The 12,227-nt window shown below is 45.0% G+C and overlaps 1 protein-coding gene across 2 annotated transcripts; it reads right to left on the bottom strand.

Moving 5' to 3' along the window:
• Nucleotides 1-40: 40 nt before the first annotated feature.
• LOC133144549 (inactive phospholipase C-like protein 2) lies at nucleotides 41-12,200 on the bottom strand. Of its 2 annotated transcripts, XM_061267340.1 has the most exons (12): nucleotides 11,808-12,197; nucleotides 6,845-6,946; nucleotides 6,629-6,778; nucleotides 6,389-6,549; nucleotides 5,812-6,268; nucleotides 4,526-5,743; nucleotides 4,177-4,426; nucleotides 3,833-4,119; nucleotides 3,558-3,761; nucleotides 2,439-2,514; nucleotides 1,117-1,226; nucleotides 41-1,043 (listed from the first exon to the last, which is right to left on the bottom strand). In XM_061267340.1, exons 1-12 carry the CDS (start codon nucleotides 12,126-12,128, stop codon nucleotides 879-881), a joined length of 3,501 nt encoding a protein of 1,166 aa, XP_061123324.1. In that variant the 5' UTR covers nucleotides 12,129-12,197; the 3' UTR covers nucleotides 41-878. The 2 variants fall into 2 exon arrangements, 1 of the variants encoding a protein (XP_061123324.1); XR_009710722.1 differs by lacking the exons at nucleotides 41-1,043; nucleotides 1,117-1,226 and having other exon boundaries at nucleotides 3,558-3,741; nucleotides 11,808-12,200.
• Between the last annotated feature and the right edge of the window lie 27 nt (nucleotides 12,201-12,227).

Genomic DNA, 12,227 nt, shown 5'->3' with positions numbered 1-12,227 from the left:
AGTCGAAACGCGTCCATAATATATTTGAAAACCAACGTGCTCTTTTTAAAACTAATTTATTTAACATCTCAATTTGTGAAGAAGGTACTCGTGGACTGGAGCTGCACAATGGATGCACAGATGGACCTGGAATGTTTACACTTGTGTAAAATACTCTTTTTAAAATACTGTACACTATTTTGCAGGCAAAGGCAACAGTAGACAGGTGGCAGACGTTTTCACGTGACGCACTGATGGGTTCAGGTTGTCCATTTTAGATAAAAAAAAAAATCAAATAAATCCATCAATTTTCCAAACCGCTTATCTTCACTATATTTGTGCAAATTTGTTAATTAAAATTTTTGTCAATAATTCTTCCCAGTTTAAGCTTATCGTCAACCTAAACAAAGAGAATTAACACATTCTATATTTAAGCAAACCACATAGCATTACATAGAGTTAAAAAAAAAAAAAAATTACATTCTATTTAAGTCACTAAGTAAGGACTATAAGGTGCTATTTTCCAGAAAAAATATCACAACGATTCGGGTATTTTTGTAAAGCTGGAACGGCTTAATGGCATTTGCATTCATTTCAATAGGGAACGATGATTTAAGTTCCTGTAAAGTCCATTTAATTTACTTAACAAATTTAAAGGAACAAAAGGCTTACCCACACTATTGATAATATCGCTAAAGTCCATTGATTGTATTTTGTGTGCTTATTTCTCACTTTAAAAACATCGTGCACAACAGAAAAGTTCTAAAATTGTGTTTTTACAACCAAGATGGACAGAGCTCACAATATCAAACATTAAATGGAATGTTCCTTGGCGGCAAGTGTAGTGTAGTTGACGGACGACCCATGATGACCCGTGACCCTAACCCGCCCGTCACTAACTAACTCAAGGTGGGGCTGTCGTGCTGGCTTTTCCGTGATTGCGAGCGCACTCTGGTAACTCCTCGACCCTCTCTGGCGAGGTTCCCCGTCAGGGCGGCGTCGTGCACCTGCTTCATGTTCTCCTGAACTTCAGCCTTGGCGTGCGTGAGAAGATCAGCTTGACCCTGACAGATGAGACAAATGTGAGCAAACCGTCCCAAAGACTCAAAAGCGGATTGTCCTTTTAATGTTTCTGACCTTAAGGATGGTGATGTTCCAGGTGAAGCTCTCCACAGCTCGACCCACCTTGCGCCCTTTCAAGCCCTCCTTTGCCGCCCGGCTTTGTAGATCCTCGTGGAACGTCATGGCTGCAAAGATCCAAATGAAAGGTTAGTACTTTGATAAAATCATCCCGAATTACAACCGCATCCAAGTGATTTACAGAGAGCAGCGTTTCCCAACCTTTATTGAACCGAGTGGCATTTTTGTCTACGATACAACCACGTGTAATATAAAAGTATTGCGGCGGCGCAGATCTTGTGTTGCACGTCACAAGCTGAACCTAATAAAAATAAAAATGAATCCAAACTGGTGACCGCTGTCTTGTATGTGTGCTCTGAATTGTTCTGTGCATCTGGTTTCCTCTGGCCGCCCCGGGCCACCGTCCCACGGTTGCCATGGAAACAGTGAAGTGGGTTAACGTGGGGCGCACATTAAACCGTGAACCGTCAACACAAGTCCAAATGTTACACGTGTGTGTGTCCGCCCCCCCCCCCCCCTCACACACGCACACACATTGAGGAATAAACATCTTGGAGTATAATTTACCCATTCTGCACACGCACACAAAAGTTCCCTGAAACTTAATGTCAGCGTTGCTAGGCAACACAAAGCCATGTAATGTATACACGTGAGTACCATAGCAACTGTTTATATCATTGAACTAATCAACTGTTTATTTCTCAAATCCAGTATCTGACTCCCCCTTTTGTGAAGTTGATGGTTTTTTTTTTTATCTCTGCTCTGTTGCAGCTCCCAGACATCCCGTGGTTCCCTCCCAGTGACCGTCGCCATGGGATTCCCCGATTGGCATCTTTACTACTTTGTGACCTCAAGCTCTGCAGATTCTCACACGGCAGGCAAGTACATACAAGCTAGCGTGTTTAAGTGCTGCCGATTGGTCGAAAATGTATTTTATAACATACATATGCTATAGTGGTGACAGGTCAAATAAATGCCTGTGTCACATGATTATGAAAAGGGAACCAAAGGAGAGGTGGGGAAATATTTACAAGCTCTACATTCATCTCTGTCAAAGCGTTCTTTATTCAAACCGGCATGTGAATCTCACTGGCCCATAACAAATATATTTTTTTTTACCCTTAAACTCATGATATGCTGTTTAATGCCCCTAGGCTGACAAGTGTGGCGTCAAAATGCTGAAGTCAACAGAAATGTGATGGGAAGAAAATACGATACAGGAAAAAAAAAAAGTATTGGGATGCACCGTAGAGTGACGATAAAGATTTGTTTCCAAATACATTCGACAGGTAGGGGGATCATTATTTATTTTCACTCACCTGTCTTCTTTATATTCAGAATCCTTTCATGGATTCCATCAGCGAGTTCAAACACAGCTTTGCTGGCCTGGACCATCTGCATGGACAAACACACAGTATCGACCACAAATCAAAACACTAAGAACAAATTAATGCACATTTCCAATGCAGTCGTAAAGCTTTTGCGAGCGTCCGTGGTAATTAAAATAATGAACATGCCAGATTAGAGTCATGCTTCTACATTGTGGAGGAATCCTAGGAGACCAATAGAAGCACTCACTTAGAGTAATGACCGCAGTGCACAGTAATAACATTACTTGCCTCTAGCTGATTAATGTTTGTCTTCGCTTTGCAAAGACTAAAGGGATGTGACCCCGCTGTTTAACAAACTAATGATCAACATTCACGTAAATGCTACGTACCGGTTAAGACGGCGGCGCTGCGAAAATCGATTTAATCAAACGTATGCAAATGAGATTCAGCACCGCCGTAATCTTTTCCGACTTTGATGAAAATGAAAGCGGCTTCAAATATGACTCGCTTATAGGAAGGCAAACAAGTGTAATTAAATTAGGTCTACGCAGCAAAGCCTTCATTACGACGTGATAAGATAATATCAAGACGTTTCGTTTTTTTTTCCCCCTTTCTAGCGCGTCCGTAAATCGGTCTAATATTCAGCAAAATGGCGGAGTCTAAGTGCACATCTGCGTCGAGTCGCCTTTATGTGGGTCAGCCGCAGTTGAAACAAGCCTTCGGGGGAAAAGGAGGAAAAGGGCAGCGACTGTGAATAAGTGGAAGAATTGAAGATCCATTTATGTATTTTCTATAGCGTCTTTAGGTCACAGGCGAGGCGGAGCTTATTCTACATGGTGGGCGGGGCCATTTGACTGAGATCTTTTTTGTTTTTGGGGCAAAATATGTGCTCAAAAGGAAGCTGTCGACACAAGGGGGTGTTCATTGTTGTGTGAAGCAGACAGGAAGATGGGCGGTGGCGCTTTTGGTGATCTTTGTGGCTTTTGTTTAGCGTTTCCTTCCTTTCCATGTACTTCAGAGATCTGTTGTGTATCTGGAGGAGGTGGTGGTGGTGGTGGTGGTGGGGAACAATATGCATATTTACTGTCAGCTCTTTTCCTTCCTCACCAAGTCATATGTGGAGACAACACGGCGAAGGACATCAGGCAGGGGTCCCTGAGGCTCCAGGGTGGGGTAGTGCTTCTGAAGGTCAAAGAGTAGTAAAGGCGTTCCATCGGGTCCTCTCACTCTGGAGCCCAGCGCGAGGATGGACTGCATGAGGTTGGACACGGCCGGCACCCCGCACAGCTCCCTGAACATAGCCACAGAATTCTGTTTGGAAATAGAAATGGCAAATTTGTATGAGGAGCTAACGGAAAGGAAAAATATACAGTAGGACTCACCTGCATGTTCTCCCTCAAGTCCGTGGCCTCTCTCAACAGAGGGGCAGCCATTTTGAAGACCTCGTCAACGGAGCGGATTTCTAAGTCCCTTAGAGCCGTGTAGTCGCGTCTCCTGCGGGCTTTCCGCACGGACAGGCCCCTTTTGTGAGGCTTGCCCCCTCCTCTACGATTGGTGAGGGCCACGTGGACAAAGAGCTTGGAGTGGGGAAGATCTTCCCCGGTCAGAGACTGAAGCGGCACGTGACGGTATCCCGGTTGGAGACACTCCAGCGGGATGGTGTACTGACCTGCGGAAGAGGATTGGGGTCGCTCAATCGGAAACAACTCAATCTCACTTAACCGACCTATGAACTCATCCCCGATGAAGTCGTCATCCAGCACCACAAAGCGAACCATGGCGAGCTCCGGTAGATTGATCTGGAACTCGAAGCTTTCGTCGAAAACCGGGTTATCGCAGTTCTGGGTGACGGTCCTGGTGCGGCGCTCGGCGCAGTCGGCCGGGATGCCGTGGATCTCCACGATGACGTAAGGGTCCACCACATCCCCTTTGGCCACAGAACCCCTCGGCTTTGGAAGGTTCTGTCCGCTGATGACCTGGGAAGGGTCAGCACATGGGCTGTTTTCAGAACATAATCATGAGTATTGGATAAGCTAGTAAGAATTCTGTGCTGAGCTTGTGGTCTTCCCTCACACCTTGACATGGAGAAGCTGAGGCAACACCCCAGGCACAGTGTCTCTGGTATCTGCGCAGAAATAAGATACCTCCTGCCGCATGATGGCAGGCCGCAGAACGTAACCGCAATTCCCATTCTGCCGGAACCAGGCCGCGTTGAGGTCCATCATCAATCCAGCGGTCTGGAAATTCATCGAAACAATCTGACAACCGCATTTCCACATGTCCTGAGGGTTCATGTTGCTGGAATCAATGCGCACCGGACTCGGGTAAACCCGTGAGAGGAAACGTTTGTTATGGTTGACAAAGTCACCGGGGCTCTCGCCGGCGAGACGACTGGCCTGGATCTCGTTAAAGGAGCACAATTGCCAAGGTTTTTGGCTTTGGGTCGATGTGGGGAAGTCGACAAAGTGGACCGACTCGCAAAGAGTGACCAAGTCTGAAAGCTCTTTCAGCAGGAGGACTTTTTTGTGAGGAACATGAGGAGGGTTGCACCGGTGGGCCGCTGTTGAATGGATACTTCTTTTTTCTTTCGGACTGTCTTCGATTGCTGCCCCGCCGTTGATCATTACCTTCATATTTGGGCACATTTCAGCTCCTTCATCTTCTTCACTGACTTCACCATCCTCCGCTTCCCAACCGGGCTTCAGCTTCTTCCCTTTCACCAAGATCCGATGCATTAAGGCTTGCGGCGAGGGAAGGTACGACCCGCTCACGTCTGGGCTACGCGTCAAGAGTTGATCCCCGAGTATTTCCACCAGATGTTGCATCATCACTTTCTGCTGTCCGAGCGAGCAGTGGTTCTCCAGACACACAATCAAGGGATACTCGGACGTCACAAAAGCAAATCGTCCGATGGCTTCCAACACGCTGCGCAGCGCGAGAGGACGGCAACGGGTATGTCCGGTACACACCACCGGTTCTTCACCGGGACCGTCCCATACGTCCACCTCCACGCATCGGCAGCCCATCTTAAGCGCCCGGATGTAGCCGGAAACATCTGACGGTCCTTTATATTGGTCCTCGATGAGGTAGGTGTTGTGAGAGGAGTTGATGAAATAGTGAGACAAAGGCTGGGACATGTCCTGACACACATTGTCATGCTCCCTATCAAAGAGATGGCACTCGGGTGACATCAGGTAGTTGTTGAAGCCATCCATGGACAGATAACCCTCCTGCCGGCCCTCATCTGAAGGCTCGTGGGACCGGATGAGACTCAAGCTGTCTTCTTCTGACACCTGAGTGAGGGTAGACACATAGAGTTAAAGATGGGATTGTGCTCCAGTGTGTGGATTCATTCACCGACCTGGGCGACGCCTTGCTCGGCCTCGAGGAATCTCGTTAAGTCTTTGGAGTCCAGGAATTCTTTGTTGCTGGAGAACTGTACCAGGAGAAAGTAAATCTCTGGACGTGTGCAAAAGTCATGAAAGACCTTGATGAACTCCTCCTGCGTGACCCTATCCTCGGGCGTGGATTGCATTTTGCTGTGGTCTTTAGCTTCCGAGCCATTATTAAGAGAAAGGCGCTCAGTCCGACGCCTCTGAAGCTCTTGAAACCTGTGCTCCACTTTTCCATTGCTCAGCCCCGGATTCAGCATCTGTATGAGTTTGACGGCGGACTGCAAGCAAATACTTTGCTCACTGTCCCTCGGACTATCCAAATCAGCAGCAGAGGAGAAAAGCCGCTCCAACCAGCCAAGACGAAGGCTGCGTTGTCTGCTGGCAAGCATGTCCAAGGCATTTTTCCCGTACTGTTTCAGATACCTGGAGTGTCAGAAAAAAAATCATTCATTCAAATAAATGAATAAAAATAAATCAAATAATTAAAAAGCTCAACTCAATTCAACAGATGTAATAACTGTGGCCAAATTCACTCTCTTTTACCTTAAGCCTGTCACCCAAATATTTGCCACTTCTGTAGAATTGGCCACAAGGTCCAGGCTCTCATAGAGCTCTCCATAAATGATGGAGAAGGCGCAGTCTTCGGAAATCTGCTCATAAACGCCACTGGTGCGGAATATTTCCGTGTTACGACCTGTCCGCACCTAAAATACGAGACACGCCCACGTCGCGGTAAAAACAAAGGCAAAAACATTGATGAAGTCATTTGGACTGGACGCCGACCTCTCGGATGGAAGCCAGAGCAATCCTGGCTTTGTCCGAATCCTTCTTGGAGGGCTCCCAGCACAGAGCCTGCAGGCCCGCGTCGAGCAGATAGTAACGTTGATACACGCGGGAGTTGGGCCGCACCTTTTTCAAGTCGCTCCCCTCCACCTGAACACAAAACTCAACATATCCCGACATGTCCAGTTACCCAATAGGTCACGGCCGCTAACTCACCATTGAGTGGATACAGTCGGACACGCTCCCGATCTTCTTCTCCGATAGGCTGCTGCTAAAGGACACGGTCTTCTTTCTCTCTCGACCCGCCCGGGAGCCATCCTGATGACGAAGGGAGAGCTTGATTGAGGCAAAGAGCAGAGGAACTACCACGGAAAATAGATTGAAGGGGATTGACATTAACGCAACGATCCCACTGAGTGTATTCTTTGCATAAGCGTGACCAAACACTTTTCCGGGAGATGTCCGAGGATTACAATCTTATATAATGGTACATAAACACAGATTATTTAGCCTACACACTCGTTCGTGCCAATCTGTTGTTTTCATATCATGCTTAGTTAAAAGCCTTTGTCTGCCCTTGCTCCTCAACATGACACCATTAATCATACCCGACTAAACCAAAGCAAGCGGGCTGCGGCGTTCCGACGCTGTTATTATATCCCAGCTCAGTCCCAGGGGAGTACCGTCGAATAAAAACCGAATATAGGTGGAAGACTCCATTCAATTTAGTGGCCCTTGATCAAATCTAATCAAACATTTTTGATTGTAGCTCATCTATGGAAGGATACAAAATGTAATGCAATTGTTGTTAATTCAATCAAAGGTAAATTGAGTAAAGATGCAAACACCCACATTGGGAACACAAACAATCTAGTGGACGATAAACAAATCTAATCTTTAACATTCGTTTGATTCTATTTTGGGTGATAGAAGAAGAGAAGTCATTCATGTGCAGTGTGTGAAAAAAGGGGAACGTAATTCACAGAAAATGAACGATTTTCCTCGGGAGCTTGCCGTCTAAGCGTCACAAATCCTCCAGGAATCGCCTCATTAAGGACACGGGAGTGATCTGAATGGTGATAGCTTCCCCCCCCACACCCCCCTTATAGCTATTTTGTGATGACACAGGGAGGCGGCCATCTAAAAATACGCGTCATGCCTTTGGGGCTGTGATCTATGAGTGCAGAGAGAGAGAGAAAAAAAAAATAAAGTACTCGTTTTATTTGACGCTTGCTGTTTTCACTTTATTTCATCAGATGAACATTTTAAGACAACTTCACCAATGGCTCGGCCTTGCTGTTGCAAACTTTCCCACGCAATGGCGAGCTGATGCCTCAATCAGTGTATTTTCACGAGTATGCCAGGGCTGATCAAAAAAAAAAACTCATAAAAACACTTTTGATGAACTCCCATTGAGACCACAAAAGATCCGGTGGACACTTTTCCCATCCTTTCATCAACACAGATCCAATTATCGGACACGTACAGGTCGCTCACCTTCCATGGCCCACGATTAATTATGCTCCAAAAGTAAATGAACCAACTCGTAGCTACAGACTGAAATGCAAATGCACTCTTTCAACATATAAGAACAAAAGAAAGATTTTTGAATGGATCAGAGGAGCAAGGTACAAGCCTGATCCTCTTTGATTATGTTCAGCGGCCGATTCATGGGACAAAGGTCTCGGTGGTCACAAAAGGCTGCAGCTTGTGGTGGGCGCATTAATGAGAAGCTGTGAGTGATGTGACCGTACAGAAATAAAGTGTCAAAGTAAAAAAAAGTCAGTCGCACCCTTCTGTAAGAATTGTAATATAAAAATCAATCAATCATGAATACTTATAGATGGCTATTTTCATTTCCTGAGATGTACCACAGATTGCTGCTAATACAGTCGGCCGATTGTCATTGTAATGAGATTACTTCTCATCCCAGAATGGTTCGGTGTGGATGGACCGAGTGGCACATTGTTAGTGTGAGGATGGAGTTGAATGAGGAACGGGCACGACTGAACGGATTACGTCCAGTGATCAGTCACACCAGACAACGGAAGAAAAACAGAGTGATTGCATGCCGGAGGAAGGAATAGAAAACTTTTTTTTTTTTTTTGTTAGACAATAATCTAGACAATGACACTTGTAATTGCTTATTGTCTGTAAACCCCTGCGTGACCTCCAGTGCTCATTAGTCGGTTGACAGGCATTACTGGATGACACATTGCACATCATTAGTCTGGAGGCTTACACTGATGCAGCATACTTAAGCATTAATAATTTCACAAGCAAATATTACTTGGAATTAATTGTCCATCACGACTCCAATCTAAGCTGCAAACTAAAAAAAATGACACATTCTTAAATTAAACTAAGTAATAATAATACATTAATTTTCAATATATACACCATAAAAAACATACTAATGTTAATATGAATGTTTTTCCTTCAATTCAATGGACATTATGCTGCTCCTTCTGTTGTGCCTATCTTGGCCACCGGAGGGCAGTATAAACCAACATAGATAGCACTATTTTAAAATGAAAGCCATATTTCCTGCTTAAAATTGCAATCTCCGTGTTAACCTCTTCTTTCTTGCGGTACTCATTTGTCACACGACATAAAAATACAAATCTCACGTGAACGTTCCGTGTTTGACCCGGAGATTACGTGGGGGGCTTTACAGCACTCGTGATATTGAACAGTCAATCAGTTGATTAGAAAATAAGCAGTGGTTGAAGGGCTTTCTGGGGAAGTGTGTCACGACTCTGCAGGGTCTGTCTAGCCACAGAGGTAAGGAAGTACTTGCGGTCATTCTGGGTGTGCAAATAATGCCCGATTGAAAATGTGGTTAGCGTTCTCACAGTAACTGAGCGACCGTGGAGCGGTTGAAAAACTTTTTCACACACTACCATTGAGGTCCGTTTTACCAAAAGTCAAAACCACAGAAGCCGACCGAGTAAATGAGAAATGGCATCGCTTACTCGAAGCCATCAAGGTGAAAATAGTTTCTTTATGTGAGGAGTGTGCACGATTTGAAGTATAAGAAATCAAAAGTTGAGTTCATTGCTTTGACTGAGCAGAAATGTCAGAACCAACTAATCATTGCAAAAGGAGGTTTGATTGCATATGCTTTGAGCAAGGCCTGTGCAGGCTCATGCTTATGCATGCTAACACGGTTTAAAGCACGCTAAGGATGCTGATCCAAACTGCTGGCTGCATATCCCCCACATCTCAATGTGCATACTGATGAAGCCGACTCACACAAATGCCCAAACTAAGATTGATGACATTTTGAAAAATATTCTTTTGTTGCAAAGATAGAGAATCAATAGCGCTCTATAAACATCTGCTGAATATTAATATTTAGGTGGCGAGATGACTTGTTTTGGGGGGGGGCTCAATCATCCTTTCAACTATGTGCTTATTTATCTTGTGTGGATTTGACTGAATCCCAGTAGTAGATTGTGGATTTGGCACCTGGGCCTTCACTAGAGACTTACCCTACTTAAAAAGTGAAAGTCAAATCTTTCCAATATGTTCTAGGCGCCACCACTAACCTAAACCCGCCATTTCGATTCAAAGCAGCATGTTTTTATCTAATTTAAGAGGCGGCTATTTAATGTCGACTAAAAATGACATCACAGTTGCTGAGGTAACAGCGATCGGGGTAGTAATCTGCTCCATTTTAGCATCCCCATGGGAGGGGCCCCAGATCCTTTTTTTTTTTTTTTTAGTGACAGTTAAGTGTCATCACTGAACAGCAACGTTGCATCATGAACAAAGTGAGGAAATTGGCCAACTGTCCAGTTTGCACTCACAAACAAAAAGTGCAGAACTGTATTTGATGAGAAACTCAAACTACCCCGACATGTTATTACAAATACAGCGACTTGCGGGTAGATTGATTGCATCGCAAGCTACAACAATAACATGAGCCACAATAGTTCAACCGACACAATCAGCTGGATTGCGCGGCAGGTCTTTTTACTGGTTGCCATGGCGATGCTGACCGCTAAATTACTTCTGGTTGAAATGAAAATTATGTGGTTTGAAATTTGCCGAGCCCCCTCAAGGAACGCAACGTCAATCACATCCGTTGTATTATGATTTCCATTTATATATATTTTTTTTTTCTGATGCCTAGAAATACAAAACAAACCCAAAAAGTAGATTTTTTTTTACTATTTCAAATTCTAGTAATTTACAGTACAGTAAAAAAAAAAAATCTGTTTGGGAATTTTCCCAAATAGTAAATCAACAACTTAAACAAGCATTTGAAAGATCTCTGGCCTAATGACTCATTTCAATCCCAAACAAACGTCACACTGCTGAAAATAAACATAATCGTTGGTAAAGTCAATAGCCATGTCTAAGGAGGCGGTCGCTTTGGAGACCAACAGCGAGTCAAAATCAATAGGGAACCAAAAGTAGGTGAGGACAACGTCAGGGAAGAAGCCTTATCGATTAGGTATGCTGTAACCAGCACCGGAATTAAAATATTGTTGGCTCCGAACCAAGCACGGCTCCTTAAATGACATTTGGGCATCAACGATCGGAATCTGAGACAAACAGAACATGGAAGTCGTCGTCGATAAGAGGCATAGGGATGACTTCACACAGCAGCAGGTGGTTCAGTTCCTTCACCTCCTCTTTAGTCAGTGGAGTGCTGAGTGACGTCGCCTGGTGTTATCTTGCCACCGGAACACAACATGCCATCCATCTCAAAGGCCAATAGAACACATTGTGCTACTTAATGTACACCGTGTACACAATATATCCCATATGACATCATCGGCAACTTCCTCTGCAGCTGGCGTGGTCAAATAACGTGAGGAGGAAGAAGAAAACAGAAGCTGTTGCTCAACAGTACGTGACCTAAAGAGAGTTCTATAGCGACAATCATTTTGTTTGACATTCTTACATAATTGCTTATTGGGTTAGAGTAATTTAGTCATATTGTGTTTGTGACCTCATAAGGGTCAAAGGTGAGCTGGAGGTAGCCTCTTTGAGGATTAGGATTTTGAAGCCGCAGAGTTAAAAGAATAATAAATACTGTCAAGTGGCTATTTGCGTGCTATGAGCCTTAATACAACTTTTAATCTCATATTAATATCTTTTCTTTCTATTTCCAATTGGTTGTACCAACCTCAAAAGCTTCTCTTGCATTTCAAACCAACTGGCCTACCTTAATGAGACTGCTGCGTCGCAGTATGGAATTGGTGGCCGATTCCAAACCCTCACACGTCGGGGAGTCACAGCTGGACCCCCTATGGAGCGTCCTTGCCGGGTCTGTGGGGTTGCAGCTGCCGTTAGATACCGGCTCTGCTCCTCTGCGCGTCTCGGGGCTCCCTGCGGCTGCAGCATCAGCAGGAACAGCAGCGGTAGAGGCGCAAGCAGCAACCGGTGCACCGACGCGCTTGCTTTGCCCGAATTCAGCCATGGCGACAGGTATGTTGGCTTCACAGGTCCCTCTGCGAGGAGACATGCACACAGGCTGCGCATGCATGGGAACGTGTCATAGTGGAAGAAAGGCAGACGGCTATTGCAAGCGCAGGAAACTTCTCTCTCTCTCTCTCTCTCTCTCTCTCTCTCTCTCTCTCTCTCT

This window comes from Syngnathus typhle, linkage group LG20 (genome assembly GCF_033458585.1).
Source record: "Syngnathus typhle isolate RoL2023-S1 ecotype Sweden linkage group LG20, RoL_Styp_1.0, whole genome shotgun sequence".
Taxonomy (NCBI): domain Eukaryota; kingdom Metazoa; phylum Chordata; class Actinopteri; order Syngnathiformes; family Syngnathidae; genus Syngnathus; species Syngnathus typhle.
This window is presented reverse-complemented; position numbering and strand designations above follow the sequence as displayed.